This window comes from Silurus aristotelis (genome assembly GCF_946808225.1).
Source record: "Silurus aristotelis genome assembly, chromosome: 26".
Taxonomy (NCBI): domain Eukaryota; kingdom Metazoa; phylum Chordata; class Actinopteri; order Siluriformes; family Siluridae; genus Silurus; species Silurus aristotelis.
Window position 1 is genome coordinate 12,601,360 of NC_139599.1, and position 27,655 is coordinate 12,629,014.

General features: G+C 36.2%; 1 protein-coding gene across 2 annotated transcripts in view; it reads left to right on the forward strand.

The window, feature by feature from the left end:
* fibcd1b (fibrinogen C domain containing 1b) overlaps positions 1-27,655 on the forward strand; it is a 164,755-nt gene that overhangs the window by 131,636 nt on the left and 5,464 nt on the right. For both annotated transcript variants that reach the window (XM_083531929.1, XM_083531930.1), the window contains one exon: positions 22,585-22,764. In XM_083531929.1, the coding sequence (XP_083388055.1) occupies positions 22,585-22,764 (180 nt within the window). The remainder of the gene's footprint in view (positions 1-22,584; positions 22,765-27,655) is intronic.

Consider the following 27,655-nt stretch of genomic DNA (forward strand, 5'->3'; position numbering starts at 1 on the left):
ATTGTGGATGCCAGGCCATCACTCTTCTTCTTCAACAAATAGCTCATCATTTGTTGTACTCCTGGAAAACAAATAATGGTCCTACTACATACAAACCAGATTAGATGGCATGTCACTGCAAAATGCTGTGGTAGACATGTTGGTTTTGTGTGCTCTCAATTTTCACCAACAGTGTCACCAGCAAAGCACCCCACACCATCACACCTCCTCCTCCATGCTTCACATTCAGGAACTATGCCTTCACTTTTTGTACGTCTAACCCAATCAACAGCATTTACAACTGAAACATTTACTCATTAGACCGCATATTTGATTTGGCACATGTTTTAAGCTGGATGCCCTTCCTAACACAACCCTCCCTATTTATCCGGGCTTGGGATCGGCATTAAGAGTGCACTGGCTTGTGCAACCCTAACGGCTCATTAGACCAAAGAAAGGTTTTTCACTGATCTTATGTCTTAAGAAAATCTCTAATGCTTGTTGTTCTTCTGAAGTAATGGTTTCTTTGCTGCAATTTATACACTGGAACTCTGAGAAGCATTTATATAAATTGTCGGTTTCTGAGCCTAGTAGTTCTAATAAATGTATCCTATGCAGAAGAGGTAGCTTTTTGTCTTCCTTTCCTTTAAACAGTTCTCTTGAAAGCCTGTTTAGTCATAGTGTATAGTAGTTTTAGAGACTACATTTAAAGTTTTTTTAATAAAGTGACCTTTATTTCTTAAAGTTATTATGGATTGCCTTTTTTATTTACTTAACTGAATGTTTTTTGCCATAATATTGATTATACAGTACAATAGTTTTAATAGCACTAATAGGCCTATTGGCTCTATATTCACTCTTTCCTCTGCACAAGACAACTGATCGTCTAATGCACATGAAGAATGCAGGTAATGTCACAAATTAACTCTTGATATGGCACATTTGTGAATTAAAAAGCATTGTAGGTATGTACTCTGCCTCATGAATCTGATGAGAGAATGCCATGGGTTTGTCAAGCTTTCATGAGAGCTGAATGTAGATACAATGGACAATATAAAATATAAAAGATATTCTGGGTTGTTTGCGACACAAGTCCATACATGTTTTTTCATAGTTTGAATGTTTTCAATATTAATATACAATGTAGAAAATAAGAAAAATTGAGAAAAAAAAGGTTTTCAAACTATGCCCTTTAATATTGGACTTCTGATTTTTGTTATTAGCAAGTGATATGTAAATGTTACCTATTTTTTTGTCATTGTAGGCTTAATTATTATCATATGGAAAAAAAATTATACCTTAACAGGTATACTTCAAGAGTCTAAAATCTAAAGATGTGAATGGATTTGGGAAGCTGGTTTATATGTCTCAAAAACCTGAAATTTCAATTGCAGTAATATTCAGAACATAGTTTGTGGGTGCATTTTAAACAATTGTTATCAAGATGCATAACACTAATAATTCTTGACATTTACCTTATGGACATATCCTGTTGGTGGTCCTGCAAGGGCTACAGCTGAAGATGTGTTTTTTATTATGCAGACTCGTAGAAAATATTATATTCGTTTTCGATAAACATGAGGGCAGGATGAATAAAACTCAGAAAGCTTTGTGTAAGGGATCAAGTCCTACATGTGTCTGAGGAAATAAATAGAATTAGAACTTCCAAACATGCATGCATGAGCTTGATCACTTACAGTATAGGCTACTATACTTACAGTATAGGCTACTCTTGTTTAGTTTAGTCGAACCTGAGCTTCACGCTCTTGTCTTAGTGGGAGGTTGAATAAAACTGTAATGAACTTTAAGACTACTTCAGCTAGAAGTTTGATAAGTTGCATTCTTCACTTGCTTAACGCACGCTCGCACACATGCTGCTTTCACATCTCTCGAGAAACGTGCATTCAAAGACATCCCTCTCCAATGTTTTCTCCATCCTGCCATCTCTCTCTTCTCCTCCATTTTCACCTGCTTTGTTCCTTACCAGCTCGCATAGGGAGCGCTATAAATATTTAATCTCACAAAAATATCACAAAGAGGACGCGGTAAAACAGTGCTACCTTTTCTCTACTGGGTATGTTCCGTCTGTTCCTGTTTCATTTAATGTCTTTCGGGTGGCTTGTAATGCCATATTCAAGATTCCTCAAGGCAGCTTCTAGGTATTTTATACATTACTTGTGCATCCACAAACACAACAGTCATTTTTTACAATCAAACCAAATAAAGCATTAAATATTTGAACCTTTTGGCATAGCGGTGTGCGAAACAAAGCCTCCTTCTGTGTAAATACATGAATTTTTAATTTCACAGACACTGATGTTAGGCTCATTAGACACACAGAGGGTAGGTTAAACAGAAAGTGATGATTTTGCTGCATTAATCGATGTCTTGAGCTTAGACTTTTGTCTTTGATTCATAAAGAAGATGGGGTTCAACATCATTACATCTTTTGATCAGATGTGTTCTGTTGCGCATTAGTGCCACTCAAGACATGACAGGGTTTTCTTTGTGTGTGTTTGTTGGACTTCTGCACCATGTTTTTCAGATTTCCCTGGGTGTCCTCAACTTACAATTTGTTGCAAAAATTTATTAGATATTTGTTTGTCCCAGACTTAATGTGTACATCACACATACATGCATTTCTTTCTTCTTTTTTTTTTAAAGACAGTAACTGTGAACAAACTTATAGACCAAGAAAAATCACAAAGGTGGATGACTAAGCCTGACCTGTCAGGGATCCCCCTGCCACGCCCCCCCTCGGTAGCTGTCAGGGATCCCCCTGCCACGCCCCCCTCGGTAGCTGTCAGGGATTCACCCTGCCACGCCCCCCTCGATAGCAGTCACGCTGCTTTCCTTGATTACCGACAGCTGTGGCTCATTAAAGATCAGACTACTTAAACTCACGTTCTGTCGGTCCTTATATTGTCATGCTGGTGAATCCTGTGGCTGCTCGAACGCCGGCATTCACCGCTGGCTCTTTCTCCGTACTCCGTTACCGTTTTGGATTACTCATTGCCGGTGACTTTACTTAAAGTTTGATTTTGCTTTGGACATTTGCGCTCATGGTGGATTACTCGTCTCGAGCGGATATCTTTGATTGTTATTCTCCTCGGCTTGAGTGTTTTGTTTTGTACGGTTTGATTAAAGACAATGATTGGACTATATCTGCTCCCGCGTCATCAGCCTGACATGACCAATGCCATGCAGATTCTCTTTAGCATATTTTAGTAACATTTAAGAATTGCAGTCACCAGATAACATTATAATTATTTAATAATTAAATCTGGCAGACAAATCTGAATAGTGGGGACAGGTTCAAACCATCACGGGACTGAGAGAATTCATAACGAGATCAAAACCAGGAAAAGCAAACATGACAAAAAACATACGGTATAATAAAAAGACAAAAAAGACATAATTAAATAATAGGCAAAACACACATTGTATTGTACACAAAACAAGAAAGTGCTCAGTGTGAGGGGAATATACGGTACACTAATCATGCACAGTCCTGCATGTAGAATCTGTATTTTTTATTTTCAAGTGCCACTAAAAATTCAAGACCTTTTTATTCTTTATTTCTTTTTTTTTCTATTATAAAGAGGTAACCCCTCTGCTGCAGATATTTGTTTGTTGTTTGTGAATGTTTATTGGATGTCAGTTGATGTGCTAAGGGACTGCTGATGAATTCTAAATGAACTCAAAGAAATTGTACACTGTTCAGACATTTTTATTTTGACATTATAACATTATGCCTGTGAGTAAATAACATATATTTTTATCAGGGCACCTGTTAGTGGGTGGGATATATTAGGCAGCAAATCAACATTTTTTTTTTAAATGGGCAAGCGTAAGGATTTAATGGGACCTTAATTTTTCTGGGAAGATGTTCCACTATATTATGGAGTGTGGTTGTGGAGATTTGTGGTCTTTCAGCCTAAACAGCATTTGTAAAGTCAGGTTGGGTGAGGAGGCCTGGGGTGCAGTTAGCATTCAATTTTATCCTAAATGTGTTCAACAGGGCTAAGGTCAGGGCTCCATAGAAGGCCACTCAAGATCTTCCACTCCAACCTATGTAAACTACATCTTCATAGAGCTGGCTTTGTGCACAGGAGTACTGTCAAGTGAAGGAAACATTTTATCTACACACATCCAAAAACAATTGTTAAGACATTTTATACAATTGTACAGCAAATTTTGCGGTTTTAAATTACATTCATTCATTCCCGCTTATCCGTAATTCGGGTCGTCACAATCCTCACAGCACCGTCCCTTACGGTCCCTCCTGCAGGTGGTGAGCCCACAGGAAGGCGGCCCCACGTCACTCCGACGTCACGGACCTTGATATTTCCCCTGTAAGGGACCCCCGGAGCATAGAGGGTTAAGGGCCTTGCTCAAGGGCCCAAGAGTGGCAGCCTGGCGATACCGGGGCTCGAACCCCAGACCTTCCGATCGGCAACCCAACGCCTTAACCGCTGGAGCCACCACTCCCCTGTTTTAAATTACATATACAAGTTAAATTGTATCAATTTATTGTAGTCAATTTATCACCAATTCTGAGCGGGACCAAATACACTCTGACCCAGTTTTAAATTTAACTTGTTTTAAATTACATATACAAGTCCCCTGGTGGTCTAGTGGTTAAGATGCAGCGCTCCCACTGCTGCGACCCGGGTTCGATTCCCGGTCAGGGAACCATCCCCAGCCACTCTTAGTGCCGGTCCCAAGCCCGGATAAATTGGGGAGGGTTGCGTTAGGAAGGGCATCCAGCGTAAAACATGTGCCAAATCAAACGTGCGGAGGATCTGCTGTGGCAACCCCTAACGGGAGAAGCCGAAAAGAAAGTTTTTTTTAAATTACATATACAAGTTAAATTTAAAACTGGGTCAGAATGTATTTGGTCCCGCTCAGAATTGGTGATAAATTGACTCTTGTCATGATGTTGAATTAACTCTATTTTGAGTAAATATTTAACACTGCTCAACACTGAATAGTGTTATTGCACTGCAACACTAAGGGAAATTAACTCTGTTATTTATATTTTACTAATGTAGAGTTTGTTTACATTTTTAATAGTGAAAATTATTTCTCACAGAACTTTTAGTGTTAATATTTAACTAATGTAGAGTTTATTTACATTTTAATAGTAAAATATTCTCAATCAATTACCTCTTATTAGTGTTAATATTTCACTAATGTAGAGTTTATTTACATTTTAATAGTAAAACATTCTCACTCAATTACCTCCTATTAGTGTTAATATTTCACTAATGTAGAGTTTATTTACATTTTGAATATGAAACATTTTCTCACTCAAGAGTAAAATTCTTAAAACCCGTTTGATGTTGCAACAGGTTAAGTGCCAGTATTTCTCTTTGTGGTGTAATTACAGTAAAACAATTACTATTGTACAATGTCAAATAAACTCTTAAAACAAGTTTTCAAAGCAAAGAAAACAACTTCAATGATGTCACATTTAAAATATTTATTAAGACGCAAGAGTCAGCCTCAGGAAACACTCATACATGAGCAAAAATACATTACTCGGCAGTATGGCACAATATGCAATGCAGAATCTGTTGTACCATATTTCATCTGAAGTTAAAATAGCTTAAAATAACTTATTAACATTCACAATCTTAAAAACTGTCTGAATGCAGTCGAACTGTAAAATCTTGGTAATGGTAATAAAAACATAACACAATAGCACATTTTCCTCTCAAAGAAATAGTATTGATTTTACAAAACATTGGCATCTCAAATGATACTTCAGTACAGATAATACATTCAGGGCAATTCTCTGTGCCATGGTGTCTGATCCATATAGACAACTTCTGACATTACCCCTCCTAGTTTGGAAGCAATCTTCTGGCCACTTCTACTAGTTTACTAAATTTTACCATCTTTCCTGGGCCAAGACAAGCTGTACTGCCTGAAAGACTCCCAGTACATCGCAATACAAAAAGCCTTTTCTGCTAAACTCAGGTGGCCAGTCATACTCTATTTATACAGTCTGCATATAAATGAATGGCTGAAAATTAAAGGCTATTGCTATACATTTTTTGGCTATTTATATTGATAGCCAGGTAGCCAGACAAGCTATTGTGTTACACTCATGGCCATTCATATTGATGTCCGGCCATTCCAATCCCAACAACACACACACACACACACACACACACACACACACACACACACACACACACACACACACACACTTTTTAAGCATTTCTCTTATAAAAACAATGCGCAATAAAAACCTATAACATCATATAAAACTGTAAAGGGAGCTATATTGTAACTTACAGATGTAAAATAGGCTCAGATTTTCCATCCCCATGCACATCTTCAAGTCTCTGTTGTTACTCCGCCTTTAAAAATATTTTCCTTATCGCTGCTTTGTGCAGCAGATATCTGGGATAAAACAGATATCTGTTTTATCCCAGATAAAACAACTTATTTTACTGTCTATTTTTATTTTTTTTGTTAACAATGCCCAGTTAACACCAGCTGGAAACAAGCTGTTTGTGCATAACCGAGACCTGCATGTACATCCTGGTTTGTGTGCATGTGCTGCTTTGACCACTAAAAGTTTGTAAAGAGTAATAAAACTAAGACTCGCCCACGTGGTGAATGAAACTCTCCTACATATATCGTTATAATCCTGCACTTATTGTCTTTTGTTTCCATAATGCTATTGGCTGGAAATAAAAGTTTTGAAATAATAGGAGGTGCAGAATAGACTCCTGCCTCGACTCAAGCTCGAAATTCCGCCTCTTTTACTGTTTTTTTTATATATTTTATTTTATTTTTGTGTGTGGTCTCATTTGTTTTGTAACACTATATTCTACCAGCCATATTAGTTTTTTTTTTACCATGAAGATGACATTTTTTATGCGAAAGTTATTCCAAAACATATACAAACAATACACCATCGAAGTACTGTGACGTAAACAAAAGAATAACCATCCAAAAAACAGCACTATCGTTTGGTTGGAGCAAAAATGCTTTATGGCATGTTGTTCAGTGGACCCTTATCTTTCCAAATAAACCGAGATTTGCAGCAGTGAATGCAGTTGTGACTCATTATTACAATAATTGTGTAAGTACTGCATTTTTTATGCATGTTGATTGTTTGTACTGCTTACACACATTCAGCAACTACATTCGTTATACGTTTTCCATTGAATAACAGTAATCTAAAATCGCTGCTTGAGGCTTAAACCTTTAGAATGATTTATAGTTAGTCATGGTTACTCTTCTCCCTTTTTATATAATCTATTGCTAAACATCAACACCTCCGAACAAAAGGATATCGGTGGCGCTGGCATGACGCTAAAAGCTAAGAGGGTAAATAGTAAAAAATAAAAAAACAAATGTATACTAAATACTAAATATTTCACTCATGTTTTTCAAAATATTAAACATAAATATTATTAAAATGATCAAAGTATTAAAGTATAAAGTATTAAAGTATTAAATTATCCTGACTGCATTTGGTCAAGAACGTCTCTAGGTTACGTATATAACCCTGGTTTCTAACAACAATTTGTGACAATGCTCTAAATCACGTATGTATTCTGTCCAACGGAATGGCACAAGGTCACAAGCAGGGTGACGTCATGACCAGGAAGCTATAAGGACACATGCGGTGAAGACGGCGCTAGCTTCAGGAGTGAAGGAAGCGCTCACTGGGATGCAGGGAGTGTGGCATGGAGACCAGCATCTCATTCCCTTGAGGAACCAGCGTTACATATGTAACCTAGAGACGTTCCCGTTCAAGACCTCGAGCTGCATCAACATCGCTTTGGGAACGAGTGTTTAATCACACCAGACCGACCAAACCCTGACTAGTGTGGATGGTCACAGCTAGGTCAAAGGACAGAGGGGCCAGCAGTGGCACTAATGTCAAGGCTGTAAGACCTGATGAAGTTCAGCGAGGTGGACTAACCTGCAGCGTTGCAAATGTTGCTGAGAGATACACTAGAGGACAAGGCTTTAGAGGCCGCCACACTCCCGGTGGAGTGTGCTCTGACCCTGAAAGGAGCGGAGAGACCAGAGGACGCATAAGAGAAGTGGATAGCATCCACAATCCATCCACTGATGGTCTGCTTATTGGCAAATTAATAAAAGAAAACCCCTTTTATACAGACTGTAGCAGACAAACAGCTGGTCCGACTTTCTCCACACGCAATTCTGTGGTGCTCACACCGGACACATTAGCAGTTAAGCTTCTCCTTTTTGTTGCCTAAAAGAAGGAGGATGGAATGCCTAGAGCATGACTGGTCAAGGGACGACCAAGGGCACCTTGGGAACATATCCTGGTCTGGGTTAGAGGAAAGCACTAGCCATGAGAGAGAAGGTCTTTCCTGGGAGGAATCTCCCAGAGAGGGTGGACGAGAAGCATGAGGCTACCAGGAGGAGATGGTCTCCATCCCAGATCTCCTGGGAGCAGCACTACAGGGGAAAAAGCATACTGGCAGAGCCTCGGCCATGCCTGCACCATGGCATCCAGCCCAAGAGGGACTGGGAGAGTAAGGGGAAAGCCAGAGAAGACATCTCTTAAGTCGCAAACAGGTCCATTTGTGCTCTGTAAAATCGTCTCCATATTTGCTCCACCATTGAGGAGCATCCATTCCCCTGGCCTCAACCCTTGCCTCTGAAGGTATAGTGCTCTTAGTGAGAGCAGCTTTCCTTGGGCCTACAGGAGGATCTGTCATGCCAGCTTGAAAAGAAAGCGAGAACGCAGTCCCCGCTGGTGGGTGATGTAGGAGACCAAGAACGACATCTTAATGCCGGGTTGCCAGGTGCTCTGATCCAGCTAATGTCAGGATCTCTTGACCAAATTGCTCTTATTAAAGAAAATGGTCCTTAGATCTGTAAATTAATGGGGGAGCCCAAATAGGGCCACTCTATCTCTGAATTCACGATGCGGGTTAGGGTTGTGGCTGTGCCAAACACCGCCATGAGAGAGGAACCACTGGAACGCCACTATCTGTGAATGCCTGATCTGTCGATATATTAGCCTTGCCCACCAAAGCTTCGGTAGTCCTCAGAGGCTTGGTGAGCAGGACCGGGACCTTAAGGATTATTCCAGGACCTGAAATTCCAGGATTAATTTATTTTACCGCACCTTACCTATTTCTGTAGAACAGTCACACACAGAGCACTTCCTGAGAAAACAGAAGCTAGCGTTGTCTCCACCACATGTGTCCTTATAGCTTCCTGGACCTGACGTCACCCTGCCGCTCCATTGAACAGATTAAACACATGAAGTCTTAGATCGGTTGTATTCATTAATTATACGCTCCTCACCAAGTTTCTGGACAACAACTGATTCCACTATCTAAATAATAATAATAATAATAATAATAATAATAATGATAATATAATAATAATAATAATAATAATAATAATAAAAACATAAATACGGTATGTTAAGAACAAAGCATTATCTCTAAACCTCTAAATTCTAAATTGTTGTCATTTAGAAAATGATATTTTGCACCAGATTATTCATGCAACTCTACAAAAGTACACGTTTTTTTCTTACCAGAAGACAAAATTTTCTTCAGGCTCAGCTCGGTTATTTTAACAAATTTTCACTAAATAAGTTTCACTAAGTTTTCCCCAAGTTAAATAGGTACAGAAATTCTGTTGCAACAGTTTGCATAGTCATCCCAATATGTTTTAGAATTGCAGTTTTGACCATCTAATAGATAATGGCAGCTAATGTTCTTGATGTTAGGTAGTTTGACATTAAAAACATAACAGTATACAAATAAATGGGATATAATAAAGCTAACTGCAACAGAAATACAAATGAAATAAGATTATTGACATTGTTCAAAATTTATCATTACCACAAAAATATTTTTCTACTATTTTGTTGGTTTAAGTTATATTCGGAGTTTGAACCAACCAGATTACACAAAGTTCATCAAACTACAACTTATGCTGTAATATGAGCAAATTTATTCACATAAAATATTACAATTATTATTATAATATGTTGCTTAAAAACGCTTAACTTTTGGTGTAAGGTAAAAGAAAAAGGTCAACAAGAAGAAACTTCTGTTCAGATCTTTGGGGTTAGATTAGGGGCGGAGTTTAACAGAGTAATGTTAACGAGGCAGAATTTAACTCTGATCATTTTCACTAACACTAGGGCATTTTTGTTGTTAGATTAACTCCTAAAGAGTAAATATACAATTTTACTGTGTATGTGACTTCAACTATGTTTTATGTCATTTTGCATTGCCACTAATGGACAATAAAAACAATACTGTTCACCAATATGCATAATAATACAATTTGGCACTTTTTTACTTCCATGGAGTTTTCTTGGACAAACATGATTATTTTGCACGCAGCATTTTCATTCATTTTTAGGGTAAAGCAAATTGGGAATCTACTAACATATAAGCAATATTCTTCTTTTTACCATTTCATTCTGAAATGAGCCAGGCCTTAACAATTAGATTTTTTATGGCATATATCCTTCCTTCCATTTAATCCTGTGCTTTTCTGACAGCTCGACCATTTCTCAATCAAGAGACCAAGAATCTCAAACTCCAGTGCATACCCTATTAAGAATGCCTTTTTAGGATGTGCACTCTGGTGCAAAATGGCATAATTTAGAAGTTTAATAAAAGAAAAAGTGTAGATAATTCTGCAGCTGAAATTTCTAAAATAAAGTTTTAAAATGTCTAAAACACATAGGTTCTTTGGGGGTGGGGTATTAATGGATCTTTTTTAAACAAACAAATAAAATAATTGAAAATTAACTATTGAATCTTCAAAGACAGCAACAATAGCATGCTAATTTATCCTCCATTGTGTTTCTCAGACCTCAAGCTCCCTTGGCATACTGTATTTTTCTTGGTCAGAGGTGATAGACAGTGTTCTCAGGGGGATACAGATCAGGGCAATAGATCTCAGACAGTTTTGCAAAATAAAAATATTTGTTCTACTTAGTCTGCTTGTCCTTCACAAGCTTTTCATCTCATCTCTACTAAAGACTGTACTGAATGTGAAATGCTCTGGGTTTTGGCCGTGACAAATTTTTAAACATAGACTCCTTGAAACCGCACAATTTTTTCCTCTATATTGTGTGTTTGTTGAATACTTTATAGGCTGAACAGAATCAAATATAACACAATATAATACAACACAATACAATACAATACAATACATTACAATACAATGCAATGCTAAACATTCATGCTTAATCAAGTCAAGTTTATTTCTATAGCGCTTTTCACAATAGACAAGGCAGCTTTCTATAGTGTCGAATGCAGCACTAAGATCTAGCAAAACTAACAGAGATGTAACCCCGGTCTGTAGCTAAAAACAGGTCATTAGTGATTTTAACAAAAGCAGTTTCTGGCCTAAAACCCGACTGAACCTCTTCAAAGATATTGTTCTCTTGTAAGTAGGAACATAACTGGGCAGACGCAATCTTTTCTAAAATCTTCGACATAAATTTAAGATTTGAAATAGGTCTGTAAATTGTTAGTGTGTTTGGATCCAAATTAGGATCTTCCTGTCCTATACGTGTAAAGCAGTGTAGTTGTGCAGTTTTAGGTACGTTTGGATAAGGATATGCTGTCAGAGGTTGGACCTCCACAATTGTTTTTTGAATATTTTGATTTTTTTTATTGAATTTTTTTATTCATTTTACAATTTTTTTCAGTGAAGAAAGTCATAAAGTCCTTACTACTAAAATGTGATGGAATACATTTTTTCAGATACCTGATTTGTTGTTAATTTAGCTACTCTACTGAAAAGGAACCAGGGATTGCTTTTGTTGTTTTCTATGAGTTTGCTCAGGTGCTCAGCTCTAACAGCATTTAGTGCCATTCTGTAGCTGAGCATAATGTTTTTATATGCAATTCTAAATACCTCCAATTTAGTTTTCCTCTATTTTCTTTCCAGATTACGGGCTGTTCTCTTGAGGGCGTGAGTAAGACTAATATACCATGGTGCAGGTCTTTTTTCTCTAAACTTTTTTAACTGGATGGGGGCAACGATGTCTAATGTGCTAGTGAGGATATTGTCTATGTTGTTAGTCATTTTATCACGATTGTTAGCATTTAGGGTTTTTTAGAGAATTGAGATAAATCAGGCATTATTTCTGAATCTGTCCTTAGTGGTTAAAACAATAGTCTTACCAAGTTGATAACGTGGTGAAACGTGGCTAATATGCTCTACCGGTAGTGTGTACAATATAAGGTAATAGTCTGTGATGTCATCACTCTAAGGTAAAATATCGATATCAGTGACGTCTGCTCCGTGGGATATTATTAAGTCTAGTGTGTGATTAAAATGATGAGTTAGTCTGGTGGTTTTGTTTAACCCCAAAAAAGTTTAATAAGTCCACAAATTATAGTTTTAGGCCATCATTTGCATCATCTACATGAATATTAAAATCTCCTACAAGCAGCATTATATCAAAATTGATCAAGAGGTATGAAAGAAAATGAAAAAACTCTTGAAGAAAATCAACGTAGGGCCCTGAGGGTGTGTACACAGTGACCAGAGCGAGAGATAGTATGGGTTTTCCATGTATGTCTGAAAGTACAACTTTAAAAACAAGCACTTTAAAGGATTTAAAATAATAAAGAGTAGTTTGTGTTTGACACCATGACTGAAGCCATTCATTTAGTGCAAAAATTCGACTAAACTTCTCAATTCCTGAAAGTGGTAAGAGGTCCTGACACTATGATCCTCATTCGATCCTCGATGTGCTGCATACCATCTCCACCAGGATCCTGAAATCCCACTTTAAGATCTCCATTTGCCTCAGCCTGGTGTCCTTCGTTCCGGCATGAAGTACAACAGTTAATAAGTTCTCGTTCAGAATCACAGGTACCTGCACAGCGACATTAAGAACACAAGCACCATAAAAAAACAGTGAGTGTGAACCTTACCTTTGGCTCCGCTAGCGCAGAGACCTTGAAGGCTGGTGGTGGTGGAGGGGGAGACGTCCTGGACCAAGGCTTGGCTCACATCTTCCGCATCCAGGGTCCATGGTGCCCCGGTGCCGAAGTGAACGATACCTGGGCGGGCTGCATTCTAGGTGCGCTGGGCTTGGGCAGGGAAACACGCGGAGATGAGGGGTTGGGAGCATTAGGTTCAACTTGAGAATTTACCTGGGAGGGGTTAGCATCCGCCCGGGATGTTTCCAGCGCCGCTTTCCGCTCTCACAGCTGGGCATGCTTTGCATGTACTGTAGGTCGGGGATCTGTTTCTCCACAGCCTTTTGCTCAAACTCCACAGTTTGTAACTCAAACGAGTCCTCACCTGTGCTCAAACGGTTAATGTTGACAATTGACGTAAGATGGAAAGGACTGGCATCAGCTTTTAAAGCAATTAATTTTGTGTGCGTTTATAGGGTTCACAAAGGCCACATTTTCGATTGGTCATAAGCAAGTTCAAAAAAAGTGTATATGTTATGTAAGGTTATATAACTATTCAATACATCTGATTTGAAGGGTTATTTAATTGAACTGATTTGATCAGTTGATAAAATACCTTTAGGCCCTTTCACAGCATTGATAGGAAATCATGTGTTATTCTGATTTATTACTGACATATAAAACAATTGGTAAGAGGTCAGTTGTGATTTTTATTAGACTAATTTATCCCATAGATTGCCTAGACATGGTGAGACATGTAATGCTGTTATATGACTGTACTGTTATATGACATTACTCTGATGAGGCAGCAGGTTTTCAGAAGGTTCACTTGCTAATTGTTCTTGGTCCTCGATTGTCAATATTCTCCAGTTCAGCAGATGCCACTTATTGAAGTGGTAGCTCGGTGGTTGAGATGTAAGATTGGAATGGTTGTGTGTTTAAGTGATGTGGTCACTCTGGACAAGGGCATCTGCCAAACATTGTTAATGTTAATGAGGTATAGGAACAGCATGCCTCATAATTGTCTAGGAAAAAAACTGGCTGTGTGCAAGCAGTGTAAGAGATAAAGGACATTATTTTTAAATTGCATCTTTCCATGAGAGATATCTTTGACATGGACATAGGTAATAACAGATGGAAATTCAGTGCATTGGTTTTAAATGGCATTTAAGAAAAAAAAGTTACCAAACTGTTTCCGAACATTTTTTGACATTCTTAAAATCACAGTGACAAGAAAATGTAGGCTGTATGTTTCCTGAACAATACAATAGCTTACATTTAAATGAATGCAATGAATTGGAGCAAGAATATAATGTATGTATTGCTACTGTTTGTAATTTATTACAGTCTTCTATTCATTATGGTGTAACATTGGACTTATTGGTATATCCACATTATAGTATTGTCAGTGTGTATGTACAATGCTCCCTCCGATCATCAATTACTGATGGTTACACCATCTTTGAGGGTACAACAAAGCTTCAAGTCTCTTCTCTCTTCTGGCAGCTAGGTGGTGAAAAAACTTTGATATCCGAAAAGCTCAGTCACTAGCAGTCTTCAAGTGACATCTAAAGACACATTTCTTCCAGCAGTAGTTCAATAAGCACTTCCAGTTTAAAGAACTAACAAGAAAAAAAAAGATGAAGAAGTTGCTTTTCTAACTATATTTCTTCCCAGCAAACTTTTAGACTGATATTCTTAGTGTGGGTCCTAATAAACAAGCATCAGAAAATATTTATTGATAGAGACTTTTAAGCTTGTGTAGGTTGGCCTGAATACAACACTGCCAAATGTTATAAATGTAACTGCAAATATAATTGGTTAACAGAATCATACGTTAGACTATGTCTGTTTGAAATCTGAGTTCCTACTTTGGAAAACAGTAAGAAAGCGTAGTCCTATTTGTATGAAGTCAAATCAAACAAATCACTTGAATGAATCTCAGAGTGGTATGAAAATAGTCCTGAGATTACTGTAATTGTGACCGCTTGAGAGTATTAACCTTATTTTTCTCAGCAGTAGTTACCAATAATCAAAAAGAAAAGAATCTTACAAAGCTCCCACACCTACACAAAAACACACTTTATATCTTCAAATACATGAGCGGTCAAGCGTGTTGAGTCAAACCACCATGCTGATTAAAACTCATTTGAAAAAAAACAAAAAACTAAAGATGTAATAATTGTCCTAGTGCTGCACAATAGAGCATTTAAATGTTAGAAATTCAAGGCACACAAATATGCACAGCACAAACACATATTTTGAAGTTTGCAAATCGACCCTTGGTGTTCTCCATCCTTGAAAGCAAAGGGGAGAAAAAAGATAGACAAAAACACACTCATTCTCTAAATCTAATTATTTGAAACAAGCCTGGAGGAGATTTAATTATATTCAGAATATGAAAATATTAAACATTTGGTCTCTCTCTCTCTCTCTCTCTCTCTCTCTCTCTCTCTCTCTCTCTCTAAAAATAAACATACTTGTCAGGTGCTAATGCCCATGTGTGCCATGCACTCGGATCACTTTTAAGAAAATACACATATTGGAATTTATAAAAAAAAAAAAAAACACACATTTGTGTGTCTATGCACCGATCTCTCTCCATTAATTCATTTCGTCTATCAATGTACGGTGCAAAATAATTATGGCATTTATTATTTATTTATGTGTGAGCTGAAATGTTAGTAAATGATAAGTCTACATATTCTGTAAGTGCTGGCATGTTTTCTTCTGAATCTATTTTACAACTTTTTTACATCAATTTTTTAACTAATCAAAATAGCTAGTCAATTTAAATATTTGAAGCAGGCCTGGAGGAGATGAACTGAATGAAATCAGAAAATGAGGGGCATGAAAAATTTGGTCTGACTACTGAAACCCCTTCTCTCTCTGAAAAAAATTGACAAATTTGAATGGAAATTTATTCACAGATTTATAAACACCACTTTTACAAATGTTAAAATTTGCATTACATTGATTCATACTCATTGTTTAAAGTTGTACAATTCTAATACAACAATTCAGTTCAATTTGGGCATTGCTTATTTATTTATGTGTAATTTATTTTATTTATTTATGTGTTAAAATGAAATGACAGTAAATTAGTCGTTGAGCTGTTCTAGAGAATTGGCGAGTTTTTATATAATTTACAAAAAAAATGGCATTTTTATCTTTTTTAATAAAACCAAAATAGTTCATTATTTATGGCATTTATCATTTCCCCCTTATTCAGAACAATTTACAATTATTTCAGTTATACAGTTAAGCAATTAAAAGCTAGGGGCCTCACTTAAGGGCCCATCTTGATCGGGCTGGGTTTTAAAGGCCTGACTTTCCAAGAAAATCCATCTTATACACTGAGCTACCTCTTCCCATTCACACAGTTCCCCAAAATCAAGTTCGATTTTTTTTTTAAAAAGAAAAGGAGGAGAAGGAGCCTAAATAATAGAATAGAAAATACTGAAATCTCTTCTCTCTTCTCTCTTCTCTCTTCTCTCTCTCTCTCTCTCTCTGAAAATATACAACACAAATGCCAGGTGTGTCATGCACTTGGAACCCTTTTAAACATACTTATGGGAATTTATTCATAAAAGTGACCAGTCCAGTTCCACAAATGCGCAATATGCATCATATTTATTCATGCTCATACTTTCCACTGGTTTCCATAGATACGGACCTAAATGTTTGTAGATACACTTCTAGGGATGAAAGGCATGGCACCACCACAAAATGCACCAAAACATACCAAACTATAAATGCTATTTTAATTACACAAAACACAATATCTTGTATCAAAATCAACACTATACTGCAAAGTTGTAAGTGTATGAACAAAAGACACTCGCTATTTTCATGCATACTTGCTGCGTAGTGTTAAAACCACCACTGAGAGTACCAGGTTGTGAGAGTTGTGAAAACCCACTGCTAATTTAGCATATCCATTAACAAATATATGCCTTTGTCTGTTTATGCATATGAATCAAGTTTAAATCTTAGTTAGAGGTTTAGTGAAATGTTTTGAATATTCCTATACATGTTTACATTATTATTTGTGTATATGTTTTTTTGTGTTATGGCCTTTACTATCGCAATATGTGTGTTTACACTTGCATTAATAAATTTTTAAGCTATAATAAATTCATTTAACTATGGAATAATTATGCCAACACAAGGATTGCACAGTATAATGAAACAGTTTAAAAGATTGATAAAGGCTAATTCTCTGGTGACAGATTTGCAAAGACAGTGAGCAGTTAGTTCTCATTGTGTTGAATGCAGGAAAATTGGCAACCATAAGCATCTTTAAATCTTGGCAAGGATTTATCTCCAAAACAGCAGGTCTTCTTGAGTGTTCCAGGTATGCAGTGGTTAGTACCTACGGAAAGTTGTCCAATGAAGTTCAACTAGTAAAATGATTAAAAGGTCATAAACTCCTATGTGGTCCCCAAAGCTCAGGAATGAAGGGTAGACTATCTGGTCTGATCCTTCTGATGAGCTATTCTTGCACAAAATGCCGAACACGTTAAGGCTGGCTAAGTTAGAACGTCATTAGGTTACGAATGTAACCTAGTTCACCGAAGAAATGAGACGCTGCGTCGTAACGCTTTGGAAACACCCCAAAGCATTATGAGGCAGCTCGAGTTCCTGAATGGGGAACATTGTTATACAATACACAGTGCATCATAACTTGCTGTATATGGGGCTTCATAGCCGCAGACTGGTCAAATTGCCAATGCTGAACCCTGTCAACCACCAAAAGTGCCCACAATAGGTATTAGATGTTCAGATCTGGACTATAGAGCAATGAAAAGGTTGTCAAGTCTGATTAATCCAATTTTTTCGCACCATGTTGCTGGTTGCGCTTATCTGCACAAGAGATGACACCATTATACACTGTTGGAAGGAGGCAGTGTGATGCTCTAGGCAAAGTTCTGCTAGGTTTTTTTGTCTCTTTGACACATACCATTTACCTAAACATTGTTGAAATACACACCTTGAAGTAAACATCAACAGTATAATCTAATGGCAGTGGCCCCTTTCAGCAACATAATGTTCCCTGCTATAGTGCAGAAATTGTTAGCAAAACAAGAGAGAGTGTACACGATGTTGACTTTAAAATTCTCAATATACTTTACAATATGATTGTTTAGTAACCTATTAACCATTAAAGGAAAAATCATAAGTGAACGCAGAACTTCTTTAAATCCAATCATACCTAATGCTGTTTATTAGTAAAATAACATGACAAAGAATGATTTATTCCTAATCTGCTTTCTTTTCTTTTCACAAATACATACATAATTATTTTTTTTTCTCAATGTGCCTAGCAGAGTTCATTTTTCCCACATGGTTCCTGCCTTAAATGTATACTCTCTTATGGTATCTACTATAGAAATAAATCTGTCTTGGTTTTCATTCTTTAGCTAAATGCATAATGGATTATTGGTTTCTAAAACCATGAAACCCACTTAAGCATATCCATGCATTCAGCAAAAAAATGTGTCTATGGGCATATATGGTATATTCTGTTTTTTGTTTTTTTTTAGTACTTCAGACAAAAAAAGAAATTAATAATGCACATCCTACCATCAATCTTTGTCAAACATGCATGCTGCCTCCTTTAAACAGTTTTGCCTATTTCCTAAAATAGACCAAGATCAGTGTTTGTCTTGTCTTTGCCCATCTGTAACATCCTGATTAGAAGATTTTGCAATAAATTAATTGCTTGTAAAATTGAGGCTGCTTAAATCTGTACTGGATCTTTGTGATTCGCAAAGAAACGCAGTGTATAATCATACTGTATAATAATGTATGGCTGAGGGGTTATTATCATGAGAAGCAACTACATGACACATTCCTTAATTTATATGCACTACACGGCGAATGTGTTCTTTTGACATGATGTGAAGCTGCATGTGTGTTACCTGTGTGTGTTGGTTTAAAGGGAAGGTCAACAGAAATGTGTCCAAAAAGCAGTATGCTATGTTTGTCCTTGGGTAGGCCTTGAATCCTATACACTTGAAAGCTTAGTATTCTGTGTGTGAATGCAAGACTAGAAACAAAAAATACAAAACACAGCATCCTGTGGGAGGACACATAATTTCCTGTCAGGTGGGTATAGAATGGAGTAAATATATCACAATCTAAATAGGAAAGGATATCTTCTATGTCCTTCCATAAAAGCGTAATACTCCAAAGTCAGCTTGAAGCATGCGTGTGCAGTAAATATTGTATAAGTATGTATAAGTCTTTTTGGTCAGTGCATGTTCTGGCTTCCCATTGGGTGAATACATATAAACACTTTATCTGTCCTTAGCTTTTAAACAACACTAATAGAGAACCATATTCCTTTTGCACATCATTAGAGACCCCTTAAACATAATTCCCTATGTGAAGTTGTCATGTAATGAAGGCAAAGGCAGATACAAGTTCAAAATTTGTTTATTAGGAGTAAAAACATACAAAACATGGAACATATAGAGAGGCATAAATCATGGAAGAAACTCCTGACTCTAACTTGCCACAACACCCTTGCCTTTATATGCTTAAGTTTTTTTTTTTTCTTTTTTTTCTTGTTTTTTTTGTAGTTAAAAAGGTTTTGGGCATAAGATAATTTTATTAGATATCAATCAGTGTTTGACTCACTAAAATCATTCTATTAATAGATTGGTATGCTAAGAGTAACATTAGAGTCTATTCACATAAACTGAGTTGATTAAGGAAATAGTCTCGTGACAAAATTAAAATAGGAACATTATAGCCATAGAAAATCATAGTATTTTGCATACAGTACATTTGAAGGCAAATATATTTGTACTTTTACTCAAGTGAAAGTTTAAAGGGAGCACTTTTTTATTTTACTGGAGTAATATTTCAACTAGTGTGTCTCTACTTTTACTGAATAACATGGTATATGTATTTTGTCCACCACTGGTAACTAGGTTAGGGAACAAAATAAGCATAAGAGCAACAATCAACACTGACCAAGCAAAACATGCACTAGACCATGAGTTTGCATACAAAAAACTTGGCACAGGTGCAACACATTCATGGGACATAATCCCGTAAGTCGCAGTGGTTGATGAAAAACAACAGTTCAGTGCTGATGCCAGCATAAACCATTGAGAAGTAATAGCTCAGTGGTAAAGGCTCTGAGTTACTGATCAGAAAGTCAGTGGGGTCAAGCAATGGTATTGCCATTTGGGGGCCTTAAACAAGGCCCTTAACCCTCTGTGCTACAGGGGTGCCGTGTAATTTTTGACCCCAGCTTTATAACATTGCAGTAATATAGAGACATTATAACATTCCTAACACAGCAGCAATATAGAACGCCACAATTCTAAACCTATTATGCTTTAATTAAGTCTATTCTTAATGTCTGTCAGTTAAATACTCAATAAGACTCAATTACAAAAAAAATCAACTTGACATTATTTATCAACTATTTATTAATATTGTTGTTAATTTACTATATACTGTATGTATCTTTACATGGAGGAGATGCCATTATGATTAGAAGCATTGCATATTTTAAGGACTTGATTTTTAAAGAGGAGTTGCAATTTGAGCTGAATCAAATTAGTGCTTGGTCAGCTTATCCTTCAAAATAAACTTTCTTTCGGCTTCTCCCGTTAGGGGTCGCCACAGCGGATCCTCCGCACGTTTGATTTGGCACATGTTTTTACGTTGGATGCCCTTCCTAACGCAACCCTCCCCAATTTATCCGGGCTTGGGACCAGCACTGAGAGTGGCTGGGGTTGGTTTTCTGAATCGGGGATCGAACCCGGGTCGCAGCGGTGAGAGCGCTGCATCTTAACCACTAGACCACCAGGGGATCCTTCAAAATATTTCTTTAAAAAAATTATAAATTATAATAAATAAAAAATTATAAATAAATAAATAAATAAATAATCGGCATAGTTCTTTGTGTGTGTACTAAAGTAAGTTATGTACACATTGTGATTTCAAAACATTCATGTAGCATTTGCGTAAAAAAATTTAATTGTTAAAGCAAAATAATAGCATGTGCTTAATCAAGTGGTATTTTAAATGTAGAAGGATATATTGTATCCTGTTCATCTTGTAGCAGTATACTATTAGATATTTTTTTATGCTTTAGAGGTGAATCATTATAGTTTTATATTTACAGTGAATGTCATATGAAAGCATATAGGTAGCAAAAATTCTATTTAAAATACAATATTGAAAATGGCAATGCAATATACAAGATGGAAATTTTCTTTATTTGAATCTACTATATGTGCAAAGTTTGGTGCAAAAGGAAAATAAAAATAAACGATGTAATTTACATTTACCAGTTCAAACAGTGGTTTTAATATTAAATTGCATACTAATTTTAATGCTTTATAAGTTGCAAAATGAAAATGTATTGCCCAAATTGATTTGATATGTCATACATGTCCAAGCAAATGGTAGCAAAATGATAATTTAAATGTTTTTTGTCCTAAATGCATTTACACTCATGGTTAGGACAATTACTATTGCATTTTTATCATAACACCATGATATATTTGTAGCAAAATTTTATGTGTATTTCAAAATGAATTCTGAGCCAAAAGGTATAGCAAAAAGGTAGTGAAATTGTCATTTAAATGTCTTTATATTGCATTTAATGCATTGAAAAATGCATTTTCATTGCATTGTGACTAATACATTCTGCACTCCACACTCAGATGCCATGTGTGTGGAAAGCTGATATTCTCAAGGGACAATCTTTTTAAGAAAATAAAGCGTAGGTTTAACATTTGTTTGGTCAAAGTAAATCATCATACTGTTAGATTGCCTAGTTTGATGCATATGAACAAAAGGAACACAAAAATGATAAAAGACTAGGTGTTTTCAAACTTTTGACAGTGACTGTAAATCTTGTTTTTAGATTATATTTAATGGCAATAAACACAAGGCCAGTGAAAAAAATGATAATTTTGGCTATTTCGCCTCATGAAGAATCAAGCAATCTTTCATGTGCATAATCTGAAATGGAGAGACCAGTAAATTTACTTCAAATGTGTATAAACTATTTCTGAAATTTTCAGCAAAATTCCTTCCATAAATATTGACATACCTTTCAGAATTTTCTGCCCAGAGAAAATAAACAGTGTGGGAAAGCAATTATTTGCACAATGGGGAAATTATCTTTGTGGTTATTTTGCCGCTCAGTTCAGTTAATTATCTAAAAGTTTTGATTGCAACTGTTTGAGTCTTGGGGGAAATGTTGTAAATAATACAAATATGTAAGCATTTAAATGTGGCATTATAAAAAAATAAATAAAAAAATGTTTATTGTAGGGTCAGAGTTTTGTTCAGACTTTCTTGACATTTAACAGTCATTTAGAAGTCTGTCAAATTATGGATGGAATTGTTCTGGTATTTGCTGCAGCTTCACTATAAAAGTGATTAGAGTGAAATCTGACTGAGCTGCACAGAGGCATCCCAAATACATTCAGGCTGTTCACATTTACCTTTGGAGCCGACCTGCTGCATCAGTAAAAGAAACATTATAGACACCAGCTCAGTGATGCAGCAAATCCAAATTATATGAAGTTCTTAAGAAGGACCGACACTATAGCATTTATTCATGATAGGAAGGTTTTTGGTTATGTATTGCTTATTTGATTCGTGGACGGAATTAATGTTTTTCTTTCTTTAACTTTTTTTCTTACAGGTTTAAGGCAGATCCATGCTTTATCTATCCAGGCAAACTATGAGTTAAGGATTGATTTAGAAGATTTCGAGAACAGTACAGCATTCGCCCAGTACGACATGTTTGGAGTTGGACTTTTCTCTGTGGACCCTGAGGATGATGGCTACCCACTGACTGTCGGCGACTATACTGGCACTGCAGGCAAGTATTAATGGTTTGATTTTGCCTAGTACAGGTATTCAGCAATGAAACCGAGTTTAGCATCTGCCAAAGTACAAATAGTAGCATTATGAAAATGAACAAAGTTGCAGTTAAATAATCTGTTTTCCAGTAAATAGAGCTATTAGCAGTGAACATTTGCTACTGAACATGCAGTCAGTGTTCTAATTTATAGGAATTTATTCTCAAGGTGTTCAGTAGGGTTGAGGTCAGAGCTCTATAGCATATAGCCATTCAAGATTTTCCACTCCAATCCATGTTAACCAAATCTTCATTAACTTGGGTTGTGTACAGGGGCATTGTCATGCCGGAACAGGTTTTAGTTTCCTAATTTAAAGGAAAGGAAAATGTTATGCTACCACAACCACAGACACAATTGTGCACCTTCAACTTTGGTAACAGTTTGGTAAAGAACCACAAATAGCTGCAAAAGTCAAATATATGTGCAGGTCTCTGTGAAATATACTGTATATGCCATATATTTGTACACTATTTTGCTTTTTTATTTTTTAATGTTAAAATTGTTGTTGTCAGTTGTTCAGGCATAATCAAACACATCCTGCTTCAGAACCCTAAAGCAAACAACTGCACTCAAAAGCCTTGCTGGACAGCAATCGTCTAAATCATAGGGTTGCTTAGATTGTCTGGTGTATCTAGACAGCTCATGGGGTCAACATGATCAGCTCTGCAGCAGTTTATGTGAAATATGGATCTATTTATTTAATATTACATCTTACACTTGCTCCGGTCAAGCAAATTTATGAAGTGCCTATCCGTCCTTTTATTATGTCTAGATGTGCAAGTTAAGAAAGCACTACACGACAGAAAATAAAGTTGTGTAGTGATTCTTCTCAAAGGGATTTCATTTTAAATTCAAACATGTCTATGACAACTATGTAAACATTCCTATGAAATGATCTATTCTCCAGCAAAATGTGTCCAGGCTATTTTTAGTTTATAAGATATAGCTTCAACAGAATATCTAACATGCATTATATGGACAAAGGTATGGAAACATCTGACTTTTCCAGTCAAAAACAGTTAAAACACAGTTGGAAGGCACCCAATTCTATAGGATGACATTAGATGTGGTAGCATTAACTTCACTTGAATTAGAAGACCCAAACCTCTTCCAAAGTGACAATACTCATAAACACAAAGTGAAGAGATGGCTTATTATATATTATATTATATTATATTATATTATATTATATTATATTATATTATATTATATTATATTATATTATATTATATTATATTATACAGTAAAACCCTGTTAGACGAGCATAATTTGTTCGTGAAAATTGCTCGTAGGTCCACTTGCTTGTACATTCAAACTTATTTTACCCATAAGAATTAATGTAAAAGCGATTAAATCCATTCCGAGACCCCATTTGATCGCTTATTTCTGCACTTAAAAAGTATTTGTAGCCTATTTTAACAAACAAATACACTGCAAATTACTGTATTGACAAAAAAAAAATACATTATTAATATTAAGATAATAAAATACTGTAATAAAAATAAAGATGAATTAATAAAAATACAGTACCGTATGGTACACATAATTTAACACTTACCCATGTGGTAGTGGTTGATTGTGAGTGCGAGATGGTGGTGGATGGTGAGAGAGGAAGGAAGTTGGTCAAGAGAAGGAGATTCTCCTTCCAAAAACTTTCACTTTATTCTTCACTATGGTGCTTATGGTAGAGGTAGACACCCCATACTGCTGACATAGGTCACGAGTACGCACACCAGGCTCGTACTTTTCCACTATTTCCTTCTTGGTTTCAATTGTAATTCTATTTACTTGCTTTTTCCCGGCACCATCACTGATTTTCTTTGGAGACATTTTTCAAGATTTCTATGGAAATAAAAATATAACACTAAAAAAAGTTTTTGCGGCACTGAACAATGAGAGCGACCGAGAGCTACCCTTGGTCAAAAGCGGGGAACCGGCAGCGTGGGTTTGCTCGTTCCTTTGAAATTTGCTCGCAAAATAGGGTACAATTTTGTGAGTAAGGTCGCTCGTATCTTCGTATTCTCGTACTATTAGTTCCTTGTACAATAGGGTTTTACTGTATTATATTATATTATATTATATTATAACTAAATAAACAAATAAATAAATAAAAAAATTACAATCGTGTTTTATTATCATTTAAATGTATATTATTACTGCTACTGCTTAGTGTTTAATGGAAATGAAAGCTGTCTGTTGTCTTCAAAAACATATTTTTCAAAATACTTTTAAAAATGACAAAAACTCTTGAAATGGATTCCCAAATTTTCTAAGTTCCTAATTTCTTTGTTTCTTGAATTTGTGCTTTAGATCAATGTATCTTACAGCTTATTTAGCTGTCTGACAGAGGGCTTCTAAAATAGATTGTGACCAGAAACATTTCAGATATTTCTCTACCTCTTGTAATGTTGCAGATAGTAGTACTGCATTAGGAGCAAAAAACTAAAAATATCATGAGAGGAACCACCTTTCTCACTCACAGAAAAAAAGTTAAAGAAGGATACAAAAAAAACAGTTTATGATCTTCGTGCAAAAACATTGGAGGTATACACCACAAACCCGCAACAGAATTGTAATGTTGGGTTTAAGAGCTTTGTTTCAAAACATTGTGATCAGGTTTAAATACTACATGCCTAGACAGACCATGCAGGCAGAATGAATTGGTTATTCTCAAAGTCATGAACAGCAAAATACAGCCTTAGGTATTCTAAACCTAAAATAATTTATTTTTAAATCACACTAAATTCAGAGGTCAAAGACGGTTCAGATGCGTAGGGAAATGCTTGCAGCTTCTATTTCAAGCTACACAAATTAGCCCTTATGGAAATCATCTCGGCTGTCGACAAGATAAAAATATCCAAAATTATATTTATAATTTGTGAATCCGCATCCGCATGTTTGATTTGGCACATGTTTTTACGCTGGATGCCCTTCCTAACGCAACCCTCCCCATTTATCCGGGCTTGGGACCATCACTGAGAGTGCACTAAGGCTTATGCAACCCTAATGGCTGGGGTCGGTTCCCTCACCGGAGATCGAACACGGGCCGCAGCGGTGAGAGCGCCGCATCCTAACCACTAGACCACCAGGGAACCAGATAAATATATAAATATAATTTTTTGTTTTTAAATGGTGGTTCTGTATTGCATCTACAGTGGATATACAAAAAAAGTCTACACATGCATTATAGAAATTGTAGGTTTTATGGAAGAAAGGAACAATAAATGATAAACTGTGATCATTTTCCCCCCTTTATAATGACACCAACAGAATTCAAAAAGCTACTACAATAACCAGCTTGCATAAGAGTGCATAGTTTTTTGTCATCTTTTGTTAAATCACCTTTCCCTTGCAATATATCCCTCATTTCTTTTGAGTAAGAACTTATCAAATTGGTGCATCTCGATTTGGCAATTTTATTCCAATTTCTCTTTGCAAAAATGCTACAAGATTGCGAGAGAATTTTTTTTTTGCTAAAGCGCTCTGTGGCTCAGGTTTTTGATAGGATTGCAATGGGGGCTCTGACTCTGACAGGGTCATTCCAAAACATCTTGAACATCTTCTTCCGAAGTGATTTCTTTTGCTGAAATAGATACATTAGGTGCTTTGAGTCATTGTTCATTCTCAGCTGTCTACCAAAAAAAGGATTGCTAGGCTTGCTAAAAAAAACAATTTGGTATTTGGAGCTATCAATCAATCTCTTTATTTTGACTAGATCCCTGGATCCAGGTGATGAAATGCAGGTCTATCGCATGGCTATTCCACCCACATGTTTCCTGCTATGCTCTCAAACATATTTTTTCGAATTAAACCCAGGACATTCTAACTTGGTCCCAGCAATCTGTACCACACTTCGCTACACTGTTTGTCAAATGGTTATGGAAGCATGTTGTCATGTAAAAGATGTAGCCAGGACTTGCCAGATATTCCTGCAGCCCTTTTGTGTTGCAGTAGGTCTCTTAGCAGCCTCAATGATCATTTTTTGCCTTGTCCTTTTAGTATTTTTGGAGGGATATCCTCTTATTTAATTATTATAGACCATTTTCTATTTTCCGTCTAAAATTTTATGCCACTATTGTGCTCAATAAACTTAATCATGAAATCCTGTTACATTTTTACAATCTCTGTGCAGACCATGGCTTTAGCTTTCAGATGAAACCCAAAGAATTTTATGAAAATACTACAAATGCAGATATTATCTTTTCTTTGGGTAATCATAAACACGTTTTTATTTTTTTGCACGTTTTTCACACTTCAAATGTTTCAGATCATCAAACTAATTTAAATATTAGTAAAAGATAACACAAGTGAACACAACATGCAGATTTCAAATGAAGGTTTTTATTATTGAGGGAAAACTAAATCCAAAACTACATGGCCCTGTGTGAAAAAGTGTTTGCCCCTAAACCCCTAAGAATTGCCCCCTTAAAATTGTTGTAATTCAGCTACATTGGAGGGTTTTCGAGCATGAACCGCTTATTTGAAGGTCATGCCACAGCATCTCAATAGGATTCAGGTCAGGACTCAGGATTCAGGCCACTCCAAAGTCTTCATTTTATTTTTCTTAAGCCATTCAGTGGTGGACTTGCTGGTGTGTTTTGGATCATTGTTCTGCTGCAGAACCCAAGTACACTGCAGCTTGAAGTCACGAACAAACGGCTCACACTACCACCACCATATTTTACTGTTGGTATGATGTTCTTTTTCTGAAATGCGGTGTTACTTTCATGCCAGACGTACGATGGCCGAGAAGTTAAAAACAAAATAACAAATACAAAAACAAAAACAAAATAACAAATACAAAAACAAATTAACAAATTTAAAAACAAATTAACGAATCCAAAAACAAAT